Source organism: Emys orbicularis, chromosome 4 (assembly GCF_028017835.1).
Source record: "Emys orbicularis isolate rEmyOrb1 chromosome 4, rEmyOrb1.hap1, whole genome shotgun sequence".
NCBI lineage: Eukaryota > Metazoa > Chordata > Testudines > Emydidae > Emys > Emys orbicularis.
In genome coordinates, this window is record NC_088686.1 from 139989307 (window position 1) to 140007516 (window position 18210).

An 18210-nucleotide genomic window follows, 5' to 3' on the forward strand; every position below is an offset into this window, starting at 1 on the left:
GTGTGTCATGGTGAGACGATGCCCCAGGTGGATCTTGGCAGGCAGGATGGTTGGGTGTTGGAGGAGGAAATAGTGCGTGGCCCTGCCTTGCTTGAGTTCATTGCTCAAGGGAAATGGTCCTACAGCTCCTGCTAACCAGCTGCCTCATGTGCCGATACTGGGGGCTGTAGAAAGGGCAGATGCAAGGAGGGAAGAGGGAACCCTGCCCTAGTGAGGCCAGGGTAGCAAGTACAGACGACATGCAGCGGGGGGCTGCTCTCCCCACGGGCCCTCATAGCCCAGCGGTAGCTCCATCCAACACCTCCAATAACGCTGTGCTCAGGGACGCTGCTGCTTCTCATTGCTCACTCAGGTCCTGCGAGCAAGTCATGATGGTTGAATCTGCCTCGGAGACAATACGCTCCACTCCCTCCAGCCAGAACGGGGTCAGCAGCCTCACCAACCAGACAGACGGAGGAGGAGGCGGTGGCGGCGGTGGAGGAGGAGGAAGGGAAGGAGGCGGCGGGGAAACCAATGGGGAAATGAGCCCGGTGGAACTCCTGCATTTTCAGCAGCAGCAGGTAGGAAAGAGCCTCTTTCTTCTCCTCCCTTTCTCTCTCTTACTCTGTCTTCCCTACGTCCTGTTTTTTTTTTTTTTTTTTTCTTGCATCCCCGCAGTCTTTGGGCTTTCAGGACATCTGGAGAGCTGCACTGGAAATTATAGAAATGTCGGGTTGGAAGGGACCTCGGGCAGTCATCAAGTCCAGTCCCCTGTGCTGAAGCTGGACCATCCCTGACCTGTGTTTGTCCAAACTTCCAATGATGGGAAGTCCACAACCTCCCTTGGAAGCTTATTCCAGAGCTTAGCTAGCCTTACAGGTTAAATATCAGGAAAAAGTTTAACTTCATCTCCCTTTCTGCAGATTAAGCCAAATACTACTTGCCTGACCCTTCAATGGACATAGAGAGTGATTGATCAGTCCTCTTTGTAACAGCCCTTAACATATTTGAAGACTGTTATCGGGTTCCCCCTCAGTTGTTTTTTCTCAACACTAAACGTGCCCCGTTTTCTTTAACCTTTCCTCAGAGGCCAGGTTTTCTAAACCTTTTCTCCTCTTTGTTGTTCTCCTCTTGAGTCTCCAATTTGTCCACATCTTCCCTAAATTTTGGCACCCAGAATGGGACACAGGACTCCAGCTGAGGTCTCACCATTGCAGAGTAGAGCAGGTCAATTACCTCCCATGTCTTACATACGACTATCCTGTTAATAGACCCCAGAATGATATTAGTCTGTTTTGCAACTGCATCACATTGTTGACTCATTTCAATTAGGATCCACTCTCAGCCCCAGATCCTTTTCACAAGAACTACCGCCTAGCCAGTTACTCCCCATTGTGTAGTTGTGCATTTGATTTTTTTTCCCCCTAAGTGAAGTACTTTGCACTTAGCTTTTGTTGAACTTCGTCTTGTTGATTTTTCAGACAAGTTCTCCAATTTGTCAAGGTTGTTTTGAATTCGAATCCTCTCCTCCAAAGTGCTTGCAACCCCTCCTAGCTTGGTAGCATTGGCAGATTTTGTTACATGCTCCCCGTTCCATTATTCAAGTCAATAATGAAAATATTGACTAGGGCCCAGGACTGACCCTGTGGGACCCCACTTGGTTCCTCCCAGTTGGAGAGTGAACCATTGGTAACTATTCTTTGAGTACGGTCTTTCATACGAGGGTGCTCTCAATCAGGTCCCTCTCAAGTACTGTCTGCAGTGGTATATGGGAGAACACGATAGTTGCATCTGCTCTGCCTGACCTAGGCACCCCACGAAAGAGGAGGCAGGCAGGGCAGGGCTGCTGCTCTCAATACTTCAGTGAGCTTCTGCCGTCCAGCAAACCCCACCTCACCTCAATGTGCATGCCTTGCTCTGGGCCAATCTTGTCACTCACTTTCAGCCAAGAGCATGACTCTCCAAGGGCGCCAATGCTGCTGGAGGTGCTATCTCATCGATGGGGAGTTCAGACCAAGGACCTCGCCTTCTGGCCCTTAAAGATCCCCTTGGCACACTCGTCACCTTAGGTTTGGGATGTTAGCTCTGATGTTCAGGCCAAATTCCAGCATGGCCAGTTCCACCCCACCTCCCTCAGTTCTCCTGCAGTTTCAGCTGGAGATGTCGATCTGCACTTCTGACTGTTCTTTAGTGTTCCAGTGCACTGTTGGAATGGGTGATGTGCTCTGCTACAGGGATGGCTGCATTTCAGTGCTGGCAGAGTGACCCCTGTGTTGTTATAGTCCGTGTGGCTCTGGGATCCTTTCATATGGAATGAATGTAAGACGGTGTCAAAAGCTGAATGCGTGGTGTTGGGACGTCAGGGGAGGGAAAGGGCTGTGAGTTCAAAATGATTGCAAAAACCTGCTGGGCATAAAGTAGGTAGCTGCTTCTCTCTCTGCTCCATGGGCTCTTCCTCTTTACTCTCGGAGATTACCGAGTTCTGCTCCTTCTCTTCCATGCTTTGGGGATCACAGCCCTGTAAGGAGGGGTGCGCTGGTGAGTGTGCGTACGCCTGCCTGTGTGAATCTGTGTCTGAGCATGCCTGTCTTTGTACAGATGCCTTCCTGCAAATACATTTGTGTGCATGTCTTGGGCTCAGTGTGCCAGTCAGCTCATGTGTGCATACGTCTCAACCTGTGTGTGCATGCGTGTATTTCTGTGTGCATCTCTGTGCTCGTGCACGTAGGCCCTTTGGCACGTGCTGAGTTCTGGGTGCAGGGGTGCATTGGTGCACATATAGCTTGATCTCTGCATGTATGCACACACATGTAAGTTGGGGGAGCTATGCACATGCCCACCAAGTATGTGTGCATACATGCAGCTATGCTTGTGTAGTTTGAGTGTGTGTGTGTGTGTGTGTGTGTGCGCACACAACTCTCGCTCACTGTGCTTGAGTGCAGCTGGGGCGGGGGGCCGCATGTGTAGTTTAGGCTGGGGGTGGGGGGTGCGTGCATGCCTGCAGGTTACCTTTTCAAAACAAACTTCGGAGAAAACATAAATTTTCCTCCTCGGATACTAAATAAGGCAATGATCCCAGCCTCGTGTGGAGATCGCCTCCCTGAGCCATAAATTCCAGCGTGAAAGCTGTAAAAAATTGCTGTGTCTGATACTTTAGTAGCGAGCGCTGTAAATCCATTACCTGAATAACAGCCGTTTCTCACGCAGTTAAGCCACTGTTCCCCTGATCTGAAGGGTAATCATGCGTGTAATGCTTCTCCGAGTCACCCCGCCGAACGAGATGCTGCTCGTCCTCTCCCCTCCCCGACAGGGAAGGGGGGTGCGGTTGCCTTCGCAGTGCCCTGCGGAGAGGGCACTGAAATTCACTTAGTGGCAGCGTGTGCTTCAGACTCGCCTAACCATGGTAAATAGGAGACGCTTGTTCATTCGCAGCTGGGACAAGGCAAAGGGGATGGCGGGCTGTGTGCTTGGAAAGCACAAGTGACTTTGCCAGGGCCCCGGTGGCTTTTGGCACAGGCCGCTGGGGAATGGGTAAAGGCAGTTGATTCCCATTAGTGCCTGGCATTCCTATCGCTCCTGCTGTCTGACCCCCCCCGAATGCTCACTCGTCCCCTCACGTGCACCGGGTCACTCCCTTCCCTTCACACGTCCCCGGGTGCTGCATGCAGGCTGCTGGGGGTCAGGCAGAGAGAGCCGTGTGTTAGCACCAGAGGCTCATAAGGCATGTCAGAAAGGTTAGTGAATGCAAGGGTCGCAGCACCGCACCCCTGGAGGCAGGGAAGTGCTGGTGGTATCCCTGTTTCATGTATGGGGTAGGGGAGAGAGGGCAAGTGACTGGACCAAGGTTGTGTGAGTCAGTGGCAAGGAGCCCCAATCCTGTTCTCTAGTCACTAGCCTGCCCTTGCCTCTCAGAGTTGGGGAATGGAAGCCAGCAGTCATGGTAGCCAATCCTTGCTCTCAGCATTAGGCAGTCCTCCCCTTCCAGAGCTGGGAACAGAACCTGCGATCCATGAGACCAGACATGGTCTCTGACAAGGTCAGTGTATCTACATGGGTGATTCTTAACCTTTTCCATACCTGGGCCCCCTTTCCCATCCCAGGTACACCTTCTGCCTAGCAACGTGGGCTGGGTGGGGTGGTCTCGACCCCCAGATCAAGAATGCCATAATCAAGACACCCCGTAGTGAAGCTGTGCTAATGGAGGGTAATTCAGATGTTCGTCAGACACAGTGGTGGGAAGCACAAGCGCAACCCCCTGTAGCGGAGAGGCAATTTGGGGATGTGGATTTTAAAATTCTCTTCGAATCTTTTCCAGCCGTTGTGGTCGTCTGGTCACTGAATCACTGAATGCATTACAAAGTGCTCCTTTAGAACTGGCTGGTGGGCTGAGGCGGAGAATTTACCCATCCCGTTAGCCCTCGTCAGCCTAAATCCCGTCCCTGATGCCGCGGTTTCTTGGCCTTAGCAAATTCTCTTCATCTTGACATTCCAATGGTGTTCGTATCCCAGCTGCCCCAGCCCTGCGGGCACCACCGCCCATCTGGGTCGCTAGTCGGGAGCGATGAGGCAATAGGAGATGTGCTTGGAGTCACAAACTATTTCCCCCCCCCCCCCCGCTCTGCCCTCCTTATCATATAATCCAGGAACAAGGGAGTGTGGGATGATGATATTTTGACGCTGCATGTGGAACTCTCTGGCACAAGGTTTTACTTGGTGAGCTTCCAAACATGAATGACATCTGCAGTGACAGTAGCTTGAATAGACATTCCTAAGGCCCATCAATCTTTGTGCTTCAGGGAACAAGCTGAACACCAGCTGGGGTCAGGAGTAAATGTCCCCATATATAGAGTTTTGCACAATTAGGTGCTTTATGAAGGTTTTCTACTTTCCTCAGACGCATCTGGTATTTACCCCTGTAGAAAGCAGGATACTGGACCACTGGGCTGTTCCTGTCTGCTGGCTCCCATGTCCCTGTTTGTGCTGCAGTTCCTGAAATGTCTCGGTTTTGTTTTTTTAAACGATGCAAATTCCATGGAGAGTTTAGAAAAATCGTTTATGGGCCATTGAGGTCTCTGGGGAGGAAATCATTGGACTGATGCCATCCCCGAAGGGGGGTTGCGAACATACAATCATCTAGGGTTTAAATGCTTGGGGAGTTCCCACAAAATTGTCTCCATCCTAACACAATGTGTGTTCCTTATTAACACTTAGTTTTGCAAGCCTGGCTTAAATAAACCCCTGGGAGGGAGAGAAGGGGTTGCCCCATTTTACAGAGGTGAAATGACTTGCCCAAGGCAGGAAGAGAAGTCAGAACTGGGACTAGAAGTGGGGAATTCCTGGCTTCTGGTGCCATGCTCACACCACAAGATTGTACCCCTTTGTCTCTCCAGAAGGCATGTGGCTTTCCAACTGATCGTGGGGGGTGAGAGAGGTCACAGGGAGGATCCTGTGCAGAAGTTCCTCTTCTGCCAAGGCGGGTTCAAACCCCAGAATTGGGCTGCCTGTGGGTCTGGATTTTGGACCAGGCCCCGGCATGAGCTTTTCATTGCGTTGATTCCGGTTGCCACCAGTATATAGCGCGTTCTCTTCCCGCGCTGAGCAAGTGCCCGTCTCCTGAGCTCAGAGTAAACAAGGCCGGGAAACGTGAGCTGGGCTGTGGAGTAATGAGGTGACAGAAGGAGGGAGAGATAAACAGAGAGAGTCAGAAGTCAGGCATCTGACAGGAGTTTAGACTGAAACAAACAGCGCTGGAGAGAGCGCGCACGTCATTTTTGAACAAGACGGAGTGTCTGTTTCCACGCAACGGGCAGAGCTGAAGAGCTTGTTTAAACAGAGATGAAAGGAGTGAGGTGGCTGCACGACCTGCAGCCGGCGCTTGGTCCCAGGAGGGGTTGCCGAATTCGAGTGCAGGAAAGGGGGTTGGGCCAGGCCGGGGGAGATCTTGAGAGCTACCTGCCGGAGTTTTGTGCTAGGAAACTAGTCTGTCGTTCTCGGGACTCTTAACCCTTTGCAGACTGCAGATGCATCCCAAAGGGCTACAGAGGGATCCCACTCAGGAGGTGATTGCCCCATTCTCACCAGAGCTCTTGGCCCACGTCACGCTGTGGTTTAGGAGGGGAAGGGAAGAAGAGCTGTTCCAATTGAAACTGCCGTGACAGGGTAAGATGCCAGCAGATTGGACTTGCCCAAGCTGGACAGGATCCTCAGCCTTAATGCCTCCCTAAAGAACTGAAACAGCCGTTCATGTAAAAGGGGCAGCTCCCATCCTTTGCCCTGCTAGAGACCCCACCTGTCCAGTTATTTCCAGCACCGGCCTTCGCTTGGTGGGGTGAACCCCATGTCCCGATGGGCACACCTTTCGGGGCCTGAAAAGGTGCCAAAAACCATTTGGGAGCCCACGAGAGTCCTTGCACCACACTCTGTGCAAGACTGTCTTGCACAAACAGCCCAGTGTGACATCATAAGTGTGTCCCACCAGCTTGGGCATCCCATTGGGCTTGAACTAACTTGATTCCACAGCGCCACCTTCCCAATGTGTGCAGGTCAAGACAGATGGCTTGGCTTCCCTGCCATAAGATGTGATTTCTCCTGTGGAGCTTTAACTGTGACTGATTTCCCCTTCCCCCCCCCCACCCCACCCCAGCCCCATGCTGTAACCACTATTCCATGTTCTTGTTTCTTTCAAACCTAGGTTTTGCCAGGCAGGGTCAGACCCGGGGTCAATCTAGTTTTGTGCCTTTTCTCTGGCAGCGGCTAACTTGAGCGGCTTCAGAGGAAGGTACAAGAAAACCCCATCTTGACGGTTACGGAATAACCAGCCCCTAGGCAAAGCCTCTCATCCTGACCTCAGGCAGTTAGTGGTTGGTTTATGCCCTGACCCATGAGGATTAACACAGCCCTTCTGTACTTGTTTACGGTCTAAATGAACTGTGGATGTTCTTATTTTTTTTATACATGGATGGTGCTTGAGCTGAACGCACTAGCCACGTGAGTGTAGATCGCACACTTGGTTGTGCAAAATGGGCACATGCCATGCTAAGAGGGACAGTGTGTGCAGTGATGCCCAATTTGCATGCATGTGGGGGATGTGCACATACTCTGCAGCTGCAACCCAGGTGCCGATGGTTTTAGAGACAGTCTGAATGTCATTTTGCTCTGGTGTCTCTTGCTGTCCAATCTCGTGCCAGTTTCAGTACCTGTTGTGCTGTCCTGTGTCTTGAGCAGCGTAAGATCTGTGTTAACCTAACAGGCCTAACCAAGATCCAAATCTAGCCCTTGGAGTCTGGGTTGATGTCCGAGGGCTGGGTTCTGATCTTGGTTAGCCCTGCTGGTAAACGCAGAGTAAATCCATTGCCGTCTGGATTTACACTGGGGTAATGGGGATTGAAATCAGGCCCCTAGACAACAGCCCCCAGCCTTCTCAGACTGGAGCGTTAGAAACAGCTTCCTGCCTTGCTTCCGCAGGCCCTATCTGAACAGGGTGGAGGGGAGGGGAGGGGAGGGATCTTTCCCCTCCCCATCCCCCAAGCGAGGTGATGGCGTTAGGGTTAAATCCCTGGATTTCAATGGTGGGGCCCAGTTGAAAAGCATCCTGGGATTCAATAGCGCGCGCTTACATTGTGGCAGGGGTCGCTGGAGGGGAAAGGCCAGCCGGGGTCATGGGAGGGTTGCCTAGCATCTGGGAACTCCCACAGTGGTTGCTGTGGGAACGTCAAGAGACCTCCAGCGTGCTAACATCCTGTAACAAGATTCAAAAGGACCCGGGTCTTTGCACATTAATGAGTTTTTAACTCGGGGGGCTAGTCCCCGCCCTGCCCCCACCCAACAAGACGCCCAGTCAGGTGGGGAAGCTGGGAGGATTGGTGGAACTCCTCCCTTTCCATGGTCCTCCGGTGGAGAGGTCGGGATGGAAACTGGGGACTAAGGTGGTGAGTGGAGAAGAATCACCCGTAGCAGGATGAGTGATGGGGGGGAATGTGCCAGATACCACGGCAACAGGTCCGCACTGCATCCCTGCTGCCCATTGACTGCCGCTGGCTTCACGAGGGGCAGGAGCCACAGGCGGCAGAACCGCGCCGAGACGCCCACTCCAGCTTTCATCCCAGGCACTTGGTTAGGTGACCGCCTGGGAAATGGTGGCACCAACTGGTTGAAAAGCCTGGTGCAGGATGGGTCTGGTCTGAGCCCGAGCAACTCGTTTGGCCTCCCCCGCGTTCCTTCATGCTCAGTGTTATCGTCTTAAATCTTGTGTGGCTGGCTCTATGAATCTCTGCCAGGGATGGGCTCTCGGGGGGAGCTCCTGTCCCTCTCTGAATGCTGATACTGATCGCAGGCTTGTGGTGGGACTGGGCTGGCCCCTAGCTCTTCCCACACCTGACAGGCTTCTGGCCAAGATTTTGAACTAGTGATTCTGGACGTCTCAGTGTCTCTCCTCCTTGGTGCCCAAATGGATGTGCCTTAAATTTGACCAGGCTTCCGGAAAGTTCTGGACCCACCCTCTGGAAATCAGGCCCCTTGAAGGTTATTTCCACTTGAGCACTTAAAAGGTGAAGAACCCCAAATGTCTTCTGATAATCTTGGATCCAGAGATCCCCTCTTAAAATGGGGGTTAAGCCCCCTGTGCTGTGTGAGCCTGGAAGCCAGGCTTGGTCTTCAGAATGAGTCATAAAGGTGATCATCGTAGCATTTTTCTCCACAAAAGTGGCTCTAGTGCTTTGGCCAGACTTGTTCCAAACTTGGTTCACTCCATTCTGCCTCCTGCAATTTTCCTCACCTCTCCCTGCAGTTTGAGCCAGTTAGGGTATAATCTTCCTATCAAAACCAGTTGTGAGCTGTCCAAAGAGCTGCCAGCCCTCACTCCAGAGGTGGCTGCATTCCAGTGATGGGTGATTGGTGTGTGTATCTAATGTAAAATGTATCTGGAAAGATTGTGGGTTTTTTGAATCCCTCAGGAGAGAAGGTGCTAGTGGAATGTAAGGGATCCATGTTATGTTTTTCCATGTGTCTTGCTTCCTATAAAGTTTAGCTCTTCTCTCTTCCTCTTGCCTAACCCAGTTGACCTTGCCCTGTAACTAGTGGAGAATGCAGACCAACAGGCAGCAAGCTCATTTCAGCTCCAGAAGCAGCCGCCGCAGACCCAGCCTTTGGAATAGGTTTACTTCCTATGTCACAGGCTGTGTTTAAACTTCTGCTTCCCAGCTGGGTCTGGATGGAGTGACATTTCATGCAGCCTCCCGCTGTCTCGTGTCTCCCTTCAATGAGCCAGCGTCCAGTCGCAATTGTCTGTGCAGGAGTTTTTTGGGGCTCTGGCTCTGGCTTAGTGGGGGATTCTCTAGGACAATTGGAGACTAATGGGGCCGGCTCCACTGTTGGGGGGCCTTCCCCGTTTCCCCTCCCTATGGTCTCCTTCGCCATTCCACAGGAGATATCAAACTTGAGTAAGTGGAATGACGCTCCAGGAGGAGGGGGCCAGATGTGCCTTTAGGCACCACTTGAGGATAGTCGATGGAGCTGTTCGGCCCTATGATGTCTAGTGTATTTAGGCACCTCTGGGGTCACGATTGTATCTAGCCCCCCAAAGGGGAGCCTCCCTGTGGCTTCAGCCTGCTTGCCCCAGGCAGGCAAGTCCAGCTCCTCTGAGACGTGGGGCCTAAAGCAGGACTTGGCCAAGAGGCAGGCGGGGATGTCTGTGGCCATTGCTGCCCACCCATCGCAGGGCTCAGGAGGGACAATGCCCCCCCGGGGGAGGGGGGACTGGTGCCTAGAACCCTCATCTCCAAGTTGCGCCAGTACTCTGATGTTGCCCTCGAGGAGTTAGGGAAAACTTGGTCTCCTTGAAGTCCCTTCGTTGCGGGGCTTTGAGGAAGGAGGGCGTCTCTGCCATTGGCGGGTCGCTCGGCATGGGCAGGCACTTCTTTTGTGTGAGTGACTTGCACCAGACAAGGGAACCTTCCAACTTCAGGCAGCTGGGAGAGGGGGGAGGGGAAGGGAAGGGGAGTGAGAAGGGGGGAGGCAGTGAGCCAGAAAGGGAGAAGAGGGGGGTAGGTGGAAAGAGAAGGGGAGGGAGGTTCAAGACAGGGAGGAGGAGGTGGGAGGAGGCAGGGAAGGATTAAGAGGTGTTGGGATGGGAAACCAGAGGAGGGGGAGATCTCAGCAGGGAAGAGGAGATGGTGGAATGGAGGTGGGGCATAAGGAGGGAGGTGGGTGAGTAATGAGGGAGGGTTTTGTCTTGGACAAACCATCAGAAAACTTGCCTTTTTAATTAACCCATGGGGTTTTTCAAAAATGACTTTTAAAGGCAGCCCCCTACCCCAAAACCAGCTGGCAGCGCATCCTGGAAGATCAACTTCCCAACCAGCAACTACAGCTCACTCGCGCAGGAACCCATATGGGAGGTTAGAGACCATGAACTCTTTCAGTACGGATTGAAGGCTTGGATTTTCAGTGCAGTCAGGTGCCCGATGTCCCTGGAAATCTCCTAAATCCTAATGAGTTTCACTGGGATGTGAGCACCTAACTCTCCTTATGCTCTGGAAAACCCAGCTTCAGACTGCACAATGCTTGCCTCCATCCCCAAAATCAGCACTCCCTCCTGCTCCTCCCTTTGTCGCTGAACCTGTCAGCCTGAGGCCTCCTGGTAGCACACTTTCCAACTTGCAATTATCTGGAAAGGGCCCATCTGGAAAAGCCATCCCATCCGTCTGCTGTAATATTTGTTCTGTGCTTTAAAAAAAATACGATTTATTTTGCAGGCATATGTAAAATAAATGTTAAGGTATTAAACAAAAACAAGACACCAAACTTATAACCAAATCAGCCGTTTTTCTTATTGAAAAGGAGATGGAGGTGGTGGTGGGGAGACTCTCTGGTGTGGATATAAAAGCATGTGCTCGCATTTCAAATGTATTATGTCATATGCTATTATTAGGGTATTTAAGATAAAAATGAGACTAGAGCACTTAAGTGAAACTCATCTCTCTGTTAGGTTGCCTGATTTATATTTCATATATGACTGAGCATAAATGTTTAATTTTTTTTTTCCAAGCACGGGGAGAAAGGGAATTGTTGGGAGCAATGGTCAGACTTGTTCCTTGTGTTCTCCGTTAGTGAAAATGGATTTAACCCCTTTAGCCAAGGAGGATTGAAGTCCAGAAGCGTTAGGGTGTGTGCGGCAAAGGGGAGAACAGCTGGGGCCGAGAGAGAGTTGAAAAAGATTTTTCCTGTTTTGTAAAGAATTCTGTCATTTTATTAATTTTGATCTCTTGGAGCCATTTGGTTCTGATTATATTAGAATGGGGATGGAGGAAGTGGAGTGGGGGAGTGGTTTTCAATATGGCATCATTTACGGTTAATATCCATCTAAAAATATCTCTCTGTGTGTTTTATTTTAATAGTTCTAATTCTGGAATGTGACGATGTCATTTTTATAAGGGTAGTGTAAAAATAATTTATAATCTTTTTATTCCCCAAAAGCTCTTTTGGGGTAAAAGGAGATGGGGGTGGGGGGGAGATACAGTATCATTTTTATAGTCCCCTCTTTCCCCCCGACCCCTGTGCTCTGTTAATATAACTTCTGTGGTGGTTTTTTTTTTTTTATCATTGGAGGTTAAGGCCCCATTGAAAGCTTTTGTCCCATCCAGGTGGGAATTCCCTTGGTTAGTTTCAGCCACTGTTTCATCCCCATGCTGTATGGAAATCCACACCCTCCTGGTGCAGTAAAGAGCACGTGGTCTTTTGGCCTCTCCTGCTGTAGTGTCTGGGTGACTACTGTTAATTAAAAATGTGCTGTGTGGGTTTTTTTTTTTTTTTTTTTTTTTTTAATAAAAGACTTGGCCCTAATATTTTTATGCTTTTATTCTGCAAAGATTTTCCAAAGTGACCCAGTGATTTTGGAACCCCGGCTTGAGACCCCTTCAAGGCACCTGATTTTTCAAGTGCCTGAGCACCCACCCCTCTGAAAATCATGCCCCATGCTCTAGTTGGGCATCCCCGATCATGAGTCACTTCTGAAAACATAGGCTTGTCCTCTTGGAGTATCCAAAGTACTATCCATCTGGGTTCCCTGTGTACCAGCATCTATCACCATAGCATCTGAGTGCTTAAGCACTGCTGTTAGCCCAGTGGCTACCTTAGCTGGCTGGTATGGTCTTAACTCTCCCAATTCAGAAATTCATTTAACTGCCTGCGTACATACTTAATGCTGGGCCCTGAAGGCTATCAAGTTCTGAAGAACCCAAAGAAGAATGGAGTTCCTTAAGGAGAGAGCCTCTACTGAAAATGCCTTGCCTTCCATTCCTGGCCTCCCCTCTAAGTGATCATCCCAGCTAATCCAGTCCTGACTTGGAGGCGCTTCTCTTGCGTTTCCATGCTGGTTAGTTCTGGGGTTTCTCCATTAACTGGTCCTGTGGGGACCCGGCTCTCCCCGGCAGTAGTAATAATGCCTAGCTCTTGTATAGCAATTTTCATCTCTAGCTCTCAGTGCTGTACAAAGGTGGTCAGCATCATTATCCCTGTTTTACAGCTTGGGGGGAAACTGAGGCACAATGAAGTGCAGCGCAGGGAGTGACTTACCCAGGGTCACCCAGCAGGCCAGGGATAGAAATGGAACCCAGGTTTCCTGAGTGGCAGGCTGCTGCTCTAACCGCTAGGCAAGAAGGTTGTTCAGCAAATCGACTTGCCATATGGGCTGACGAAAGGCACAGGTTTGATTCCCATTGGAGTCTGTGTGGAAGCTCAGTCTCTAAGGCCCGTTCAATTTTTAGTCTCTCCTGGGACTGCCAACATGGAGGCCACTTAGTTCTAACTGGTGGTGGTTTTTTGTGATGGGGATAAAAACAGGACTTCTAGGAACGAGGGATGAGACGCACCAGATTCATCTCGTACAGGAGGACAACTTCATCACCAGGTTCATTTGCTCCTTGGCTTGCTTGCTTTGCTCGCTAGTAGATATGAAACCTGGCCTAGAGAAGGTGCATTATTCCAGGGAAGAATTAAATGCCATGTGTCTTGGGTGGAAAGCTGTATAGCAGACTGTTCCTGCTCTGAGATCCCCACACACTGACTTGTGATGACCCGCTTTCTTCTGATATTAGAGGGGGGAATACAGTATTTATTTCAACCATAGCATGAACTCAAAGGAATCAGGCTCTCAGGTGAAAAGAGAACAGCCTCTCCAGACTCATTAGCCAATAGAGCTGTGGTTATTCAGTTTTTCCAGTGCGTCCTGGTGGGGAATTCTTCACTACAGCAGAATCTCTTATTTCTTCTTGGGATCTGATACTAGCATAACACTTCTGTTGTCCGGACATTGCGTTCGCCACACCCGGGATTAATCTGAGACTCTTTTTTTCCTAGTAGTTCTTGTTGCTCTGGAGTTGTACAGCCTAGCTGCAAAGAAGCAGATGAAAATCAAGTATGAAGCATATACAAAGAAATCCAGACACCCCGATTCAGAAAGCCCTGGGCTTTGGGGCAGTTTTGAATCTGGATCTAGATGGGAATTTAGAAATAGGGGAAGCCTCTTTTTCCAAGGAACTAAGGGCTTGTATACATACAAGGGGCTTTTTGATACTACTTTTACTATATCTGTTTAGAAACTGGTGTCGTTAAGTGGCGTGATCCTCTAATGTGGACGCAGTTATACCAGTACAACGGTGCTTAAGCTGTACAAACTGTGCCAATGTACTGGTACAACTGCATCCTCACTAGGGGTCTTCCTGATCTTAGCTTTGTTGGGTAAACACCCCTCACAGAAATAGTTAACTCAGCACAAAACCACTACGTAGGTCAGGTCTCTTCCCCTTCCGCCACCCCAACATTTGCATTTCCTCTGCTCAGTAACAGTTGCTGCCACTGGTCTTGTAAATGGGGAAGCCAGGCGGTGTCAGCTGTTGATGTGTCTTAGATCTTACAAACTTCTTTTTAAAATGGGCTAATTTACTGATCAAAGACAATCATCCAGGAGACAAATTGGACACAAACTATTTGTTCCTAATTGTGGCTATCGCACTAATGACTCGTTGAATAGCACCGTGGAGCAGGGTACAATTAACTCTCCCCCTCTTTCCCCCCCCCCCCCCATTTCATAGATCATTAGCAGGAGGTGAAGCCAAATTCTCTTCTAAATGGGGACCTTTTTTTCTTTTTCCCATGTTCTCAAAATTAAATAGCAAAGAATTATGGGTAACTTGGACTTCATGCTTTCTAGCTTTAAGGGGTGGTCCATACTGCTAACTTCAAGTGTTGCTTTTTGAAGCTAATCTTCTGGTCTGTTGAAAGAGGTTAGCAAGTGCAAGTGACCTGTCCAAAAAAATTTGCCTTTCATATCTGCTCCCATCTCAAGGTGGTTCTGGCCCTGGTTGGGAGCCCCAGGTTGGAATCTGGTAGAGAAAGCACCCATCGTAAATCAAGCAAGACTTTTGTAAGCGCAGCTTCATTGTTTCCTGAGGAAAGACAGCAATGGACTGAGGTCATCTCTGGGTGGCAGTGAATATCCCATGATGACCCGCTTTCTTTGCTTGCCAAGTGACTCTCACTGAGTTTGTTAGAGCTGGGCCAGAGCTGTACAGTTCTGCTCCCGCAAGGTTCTGGGGTGTTGAGAACCTGGATTATGGGTTGGGCTGGTCTCTGAGCCTTTCATACACTGGCAAAATGGGTCACATGGGGATCAAGATGAATGATGTTCCCTCTCTGATCATGCCATTACCTCACCCCCATCACTGGTAAGTAGGAGTAAAATGCTGGTTTTCCCCCATACAGCTATGCCAATGCATCTCTGTTCTGGCCAGCAGCTGTTCTAGATCTCAGCAGCCTCTCCTGAGTAGTGGATGTTGCCTCAATGACCATTTGCCCTGTGGTGATGGAGTAGCTAACCTGAATGCTAAGCCCCTGAAAAAGATGAAAGGCTAATGCCGTGGGTCCCCATCCTCCTGTATGGCTGTCTCAGAGAACCAAGTTAAGCCCTTGGGTTTTGCCAGCCAGTACCAGTCATCTCCCATTCAATTCTAACCCACCAGCCCGAGCCCTGGCTCTGTGGTGACTTAAATCACACACAAATGGGCTGAGTGGGCACGGGGCTCATCACTGAGGTAGGAGAGGGAGCTCAGAGTGCAAGTTGCTAGAGTCAGTCAAGTCTGCGGGGTTAGAATGAGACTTTCCTTGGTGGCAGGTCCAGTCACTGCAGGGCACCTTGCACTGAAGCAGCTGGTGGCTGGTGGAGACAGCATGCTGGCGTAGATGGACCCCGGGTCTGGTCCAGCCTGGCCATCCCCATGTCGCATGACCAGCTCAGTGACTCTGAGCCATCGGATGAGTGCACTGACGGTGTAACATGGTCTCCACTACACAGCAGAGTTGGGAGGTGCTGCACCTCCGCCTCCCAGTCATGCCTGCGTGCTGGCTGTCTGATTGAAAAATGCTCGCGCCAAAACAAAACTGGTGCCAGTCTTCTTAGCAGCAGGTGGTTGGAATGGAAAGCTGTCCCCTGCCCCACACCCCTACCCTTCCCCCCCCTCCCCGCCCGGCAGATATCTCTGTAACTCTTCTGTTGGTTTCTCGGCCATCCCTGGCCATCTGGCAGGGCCGGGGGGGTAGGAGAGAAGGGGGTTGCTTCTCTGGGCGAGCTGCAGGGCTGTCATGGGGAGGCCCCTGTGTGAGATTGGAAGGCCATGTCATTTTTTCCTGTAAATCTTGTAATTTCGTGCTTCAGAGCACAACAAAGTGAGAGAGTCAGCAGGGAGTGAATTAAATTGCCCCATGAGAGCCTGTTCGGGGTGGGCCTCCTGCATTCCATCCGCGCCTCCTCGCCTCCCTCGGCGCACGTGTGCCCGCTCGTCATGGGCGTCCCCGTCTCCAAGTGGCAGGGCTTCGTCCCGTCTCCCCCGGATCAGCCTGGCTTGGTACCCTTTTGACACATGGCCTGGCGTTGGCACGAGCCGTATTCTTCTTGTTCAAGTAATTTGCCAGCTTAATAAACCCATGCAGACTTTTACAGGGTTCCCAAAGCCTCATAAAACCAGGGGCTGTCCCCGCATCTCCCCGCGAACAAAGCTCTCCTTGTGTGGCTCGTGCAGTTAAAACTGGGTATCTCGGAGCCCTCAATTGCTGGCTACAGCAGCACGATCTCCTTTGGCAAGCTGGGCTTCCGATCGGCTCAGCCGTCACGCTGAGGCATTGCCTTCGCTCAGCTTCTCTCCTTTTGTGTGTCTGCTTTTTCCTCTCTGTCCCGTGCTTAACTTCTAGAGAGCTGTTGGGAAAATAATTCAGAGAGTTTAGAGAGAGAGAGAATTCCGGGCAGGCAGCATTACCTAGTGGTTAGATCAGGGTGAGACCGGTAGCTGGCACTCATGGATTCTTCTCTGGACTCTGGCGCTGACTTGCTGCGTGACCTGGAGCAAGCCACTTCCTCCTCACTCTGTGCCTCTTCCGCCCCCCCCCCCGCCCCATCTGCAAAATGATCTCAAAGCACTTTTTGCAAAGCTCAGCTAATTTAGCCGTGCAGCTTCCCCTGTGAGTTCAGTGGTGTCCCCATTGAAAGAGAAGGAAACTGAGGTTCGGGGGGTGGGGTGGGGAGGTGTTAATGGATTTGCTCAAGGTTGCACAGTAGGCCAGCAGAGTTGGGGATAAAACCCAAGATCTCTCACTCCAAACCGAAATCTGCCCTTCCTCTTACAAAGACACAGTGAAGCGTGAAGGTCCTTGGGCAAAAGTGGCTATAGAATTACCTCACTGTGCGATACCAGTGAGGGATATAGTCAAAGGTGACATCGCTGGTCTTTACACATAGTGCATGTGGGGAGCAAACTGAGGTACAGCCACAAGGGTGTCCAGGTCTGCTTGTGCCACTGCAAAGAATTGCACAGTGCTGCCCTGTGCTACATCCGTGCAGGCTTGCTAGTGCCTGATTGTGTGTTCCCGTGCACCTTTGGAGTTCCTTTTGCAGCTGACACGGAATTTCTGCTCCTCACAGGGATGCTGCCAGCTTGAAATCTAGTCAGTTTCAAAAAAGGAATTTTAAAAAAGTAGCTTCAGGTTCTAAACTTGCCCCCGAATCCTCTGGCCAGTTTTTTTGTTTTCTTCACAATGATATTTTCCCATTTCTTTTTGAGGTTTGATTTTTCTCTGCCTTTCACTGTGGGAAAGGTCCACACAAACAACAGAGGAAATTGTCTCTGCGGGGGAAACTGTAATACTGAGCCTGCACAAACCACTGTCAGATGGGAGGAGTGGAGAATTCAGCGTTAATTTTGCAGCTTGTCTGAACACAAAAGTTTTCTAGGTAGAGGTACAACCCTCCTAGGGTGTACTGATAGTGGTGTAAAGATATCTTAGACTGGAATATCTATTCCCATATGGGAAAGGGAACCTGCTGTACTGGATTAAGGACCTTTATACTAGCTGTCGCCACACAAGGGGTTGCAGTGGTTTAACATTCAGTAAGAATCATGCCCCTGCCTGATATAGTTATATCAGTACGTAATCTGTGCGTAGAGCAGGCCTTATGTATAGGTAAATAAAAAGAATTTCATACAGAAGCATGACTTCTAAGTGGACAATGATGCATTTTCTGTCCCTACTGCAGACTGGCAGGAATTGTGCTCATAATACACCTCTACCCCGATATAACACGAATTCAGATATAACGCGGTAAAGCAGCGCTCCGGGGGGGCGGGGCTGCGCGCTCTGGCAGATCAAAGCAAGTTCAATATAACACGGTTTCACCTATAATGCGGTAAGATTTTTTGGCTCCCGAGGACAGCGTTATATCGGGGTAGAGGTGTAATTTGTAGTAGTCTCGTTCTAGTCTGGGCTTTTGTGCAAAGATCTTTGGGGTTTGATCATCCTGCAGCAGGTTCACGTGTTTGGGGGTTTTTTCCGCCCCCTCCCCTTTCCCCACCAAGTTTTCTTTTGAACAAACTAAAAAGTTCAGCATGAAATTGGGTAGAAACTGCCCTGAATTTTCAGGTGGAAACAGTCATTTGGTAGTTTTGCACAAACCCATCAGCCTGGGGTTCCTTGAGAGAGAAGTTTTATGAGCCCTCTGATCTTGTCTTCACTGGAGTGGGGGGGAGATTGTGTTGTTTATTTGATTAGCTACCACAAGGTAAAATGCTAGTGATAGTTTAAACACGTTTAAATTTTCATACAAGCACCTTGGTGCTTTTCCCCTTTTCTTTGGGAGTTGCTCCCTGTAAACACCTGCAAAGCTACCTCTTTATCCACCTTCAAATTCCT

At 50.3% G+C, this 18210-nt stretch overlaps 1 protein-coding gene across 6 annotated transcripts in view; it reads left to right on the forward strand.

Annotated features, from left to right (window-relative positions):
* The first annotated feature begins 368 nt into the window (after nucleotides 1–368).
* FOXP4 (forkhead box P4) overlaps nucleotides 369–18210 on the forward strand; it is an 88680-nt gene continuing 70838 nt past the window's right edge. For all 6 annotated transcript variants that reach the window (XM_065404198.1, XM_065404201.1, XM_065404199.1 and 3 more), the window contains exon 1: nucleotides 369–560. In XM_065404198.1, the coding sequence (XP_065260270.1) occupies nucleotides 369–560 (192 nt within the window). The remainder of the gene's footprint in view (nucleotides 561–18210) is intronic.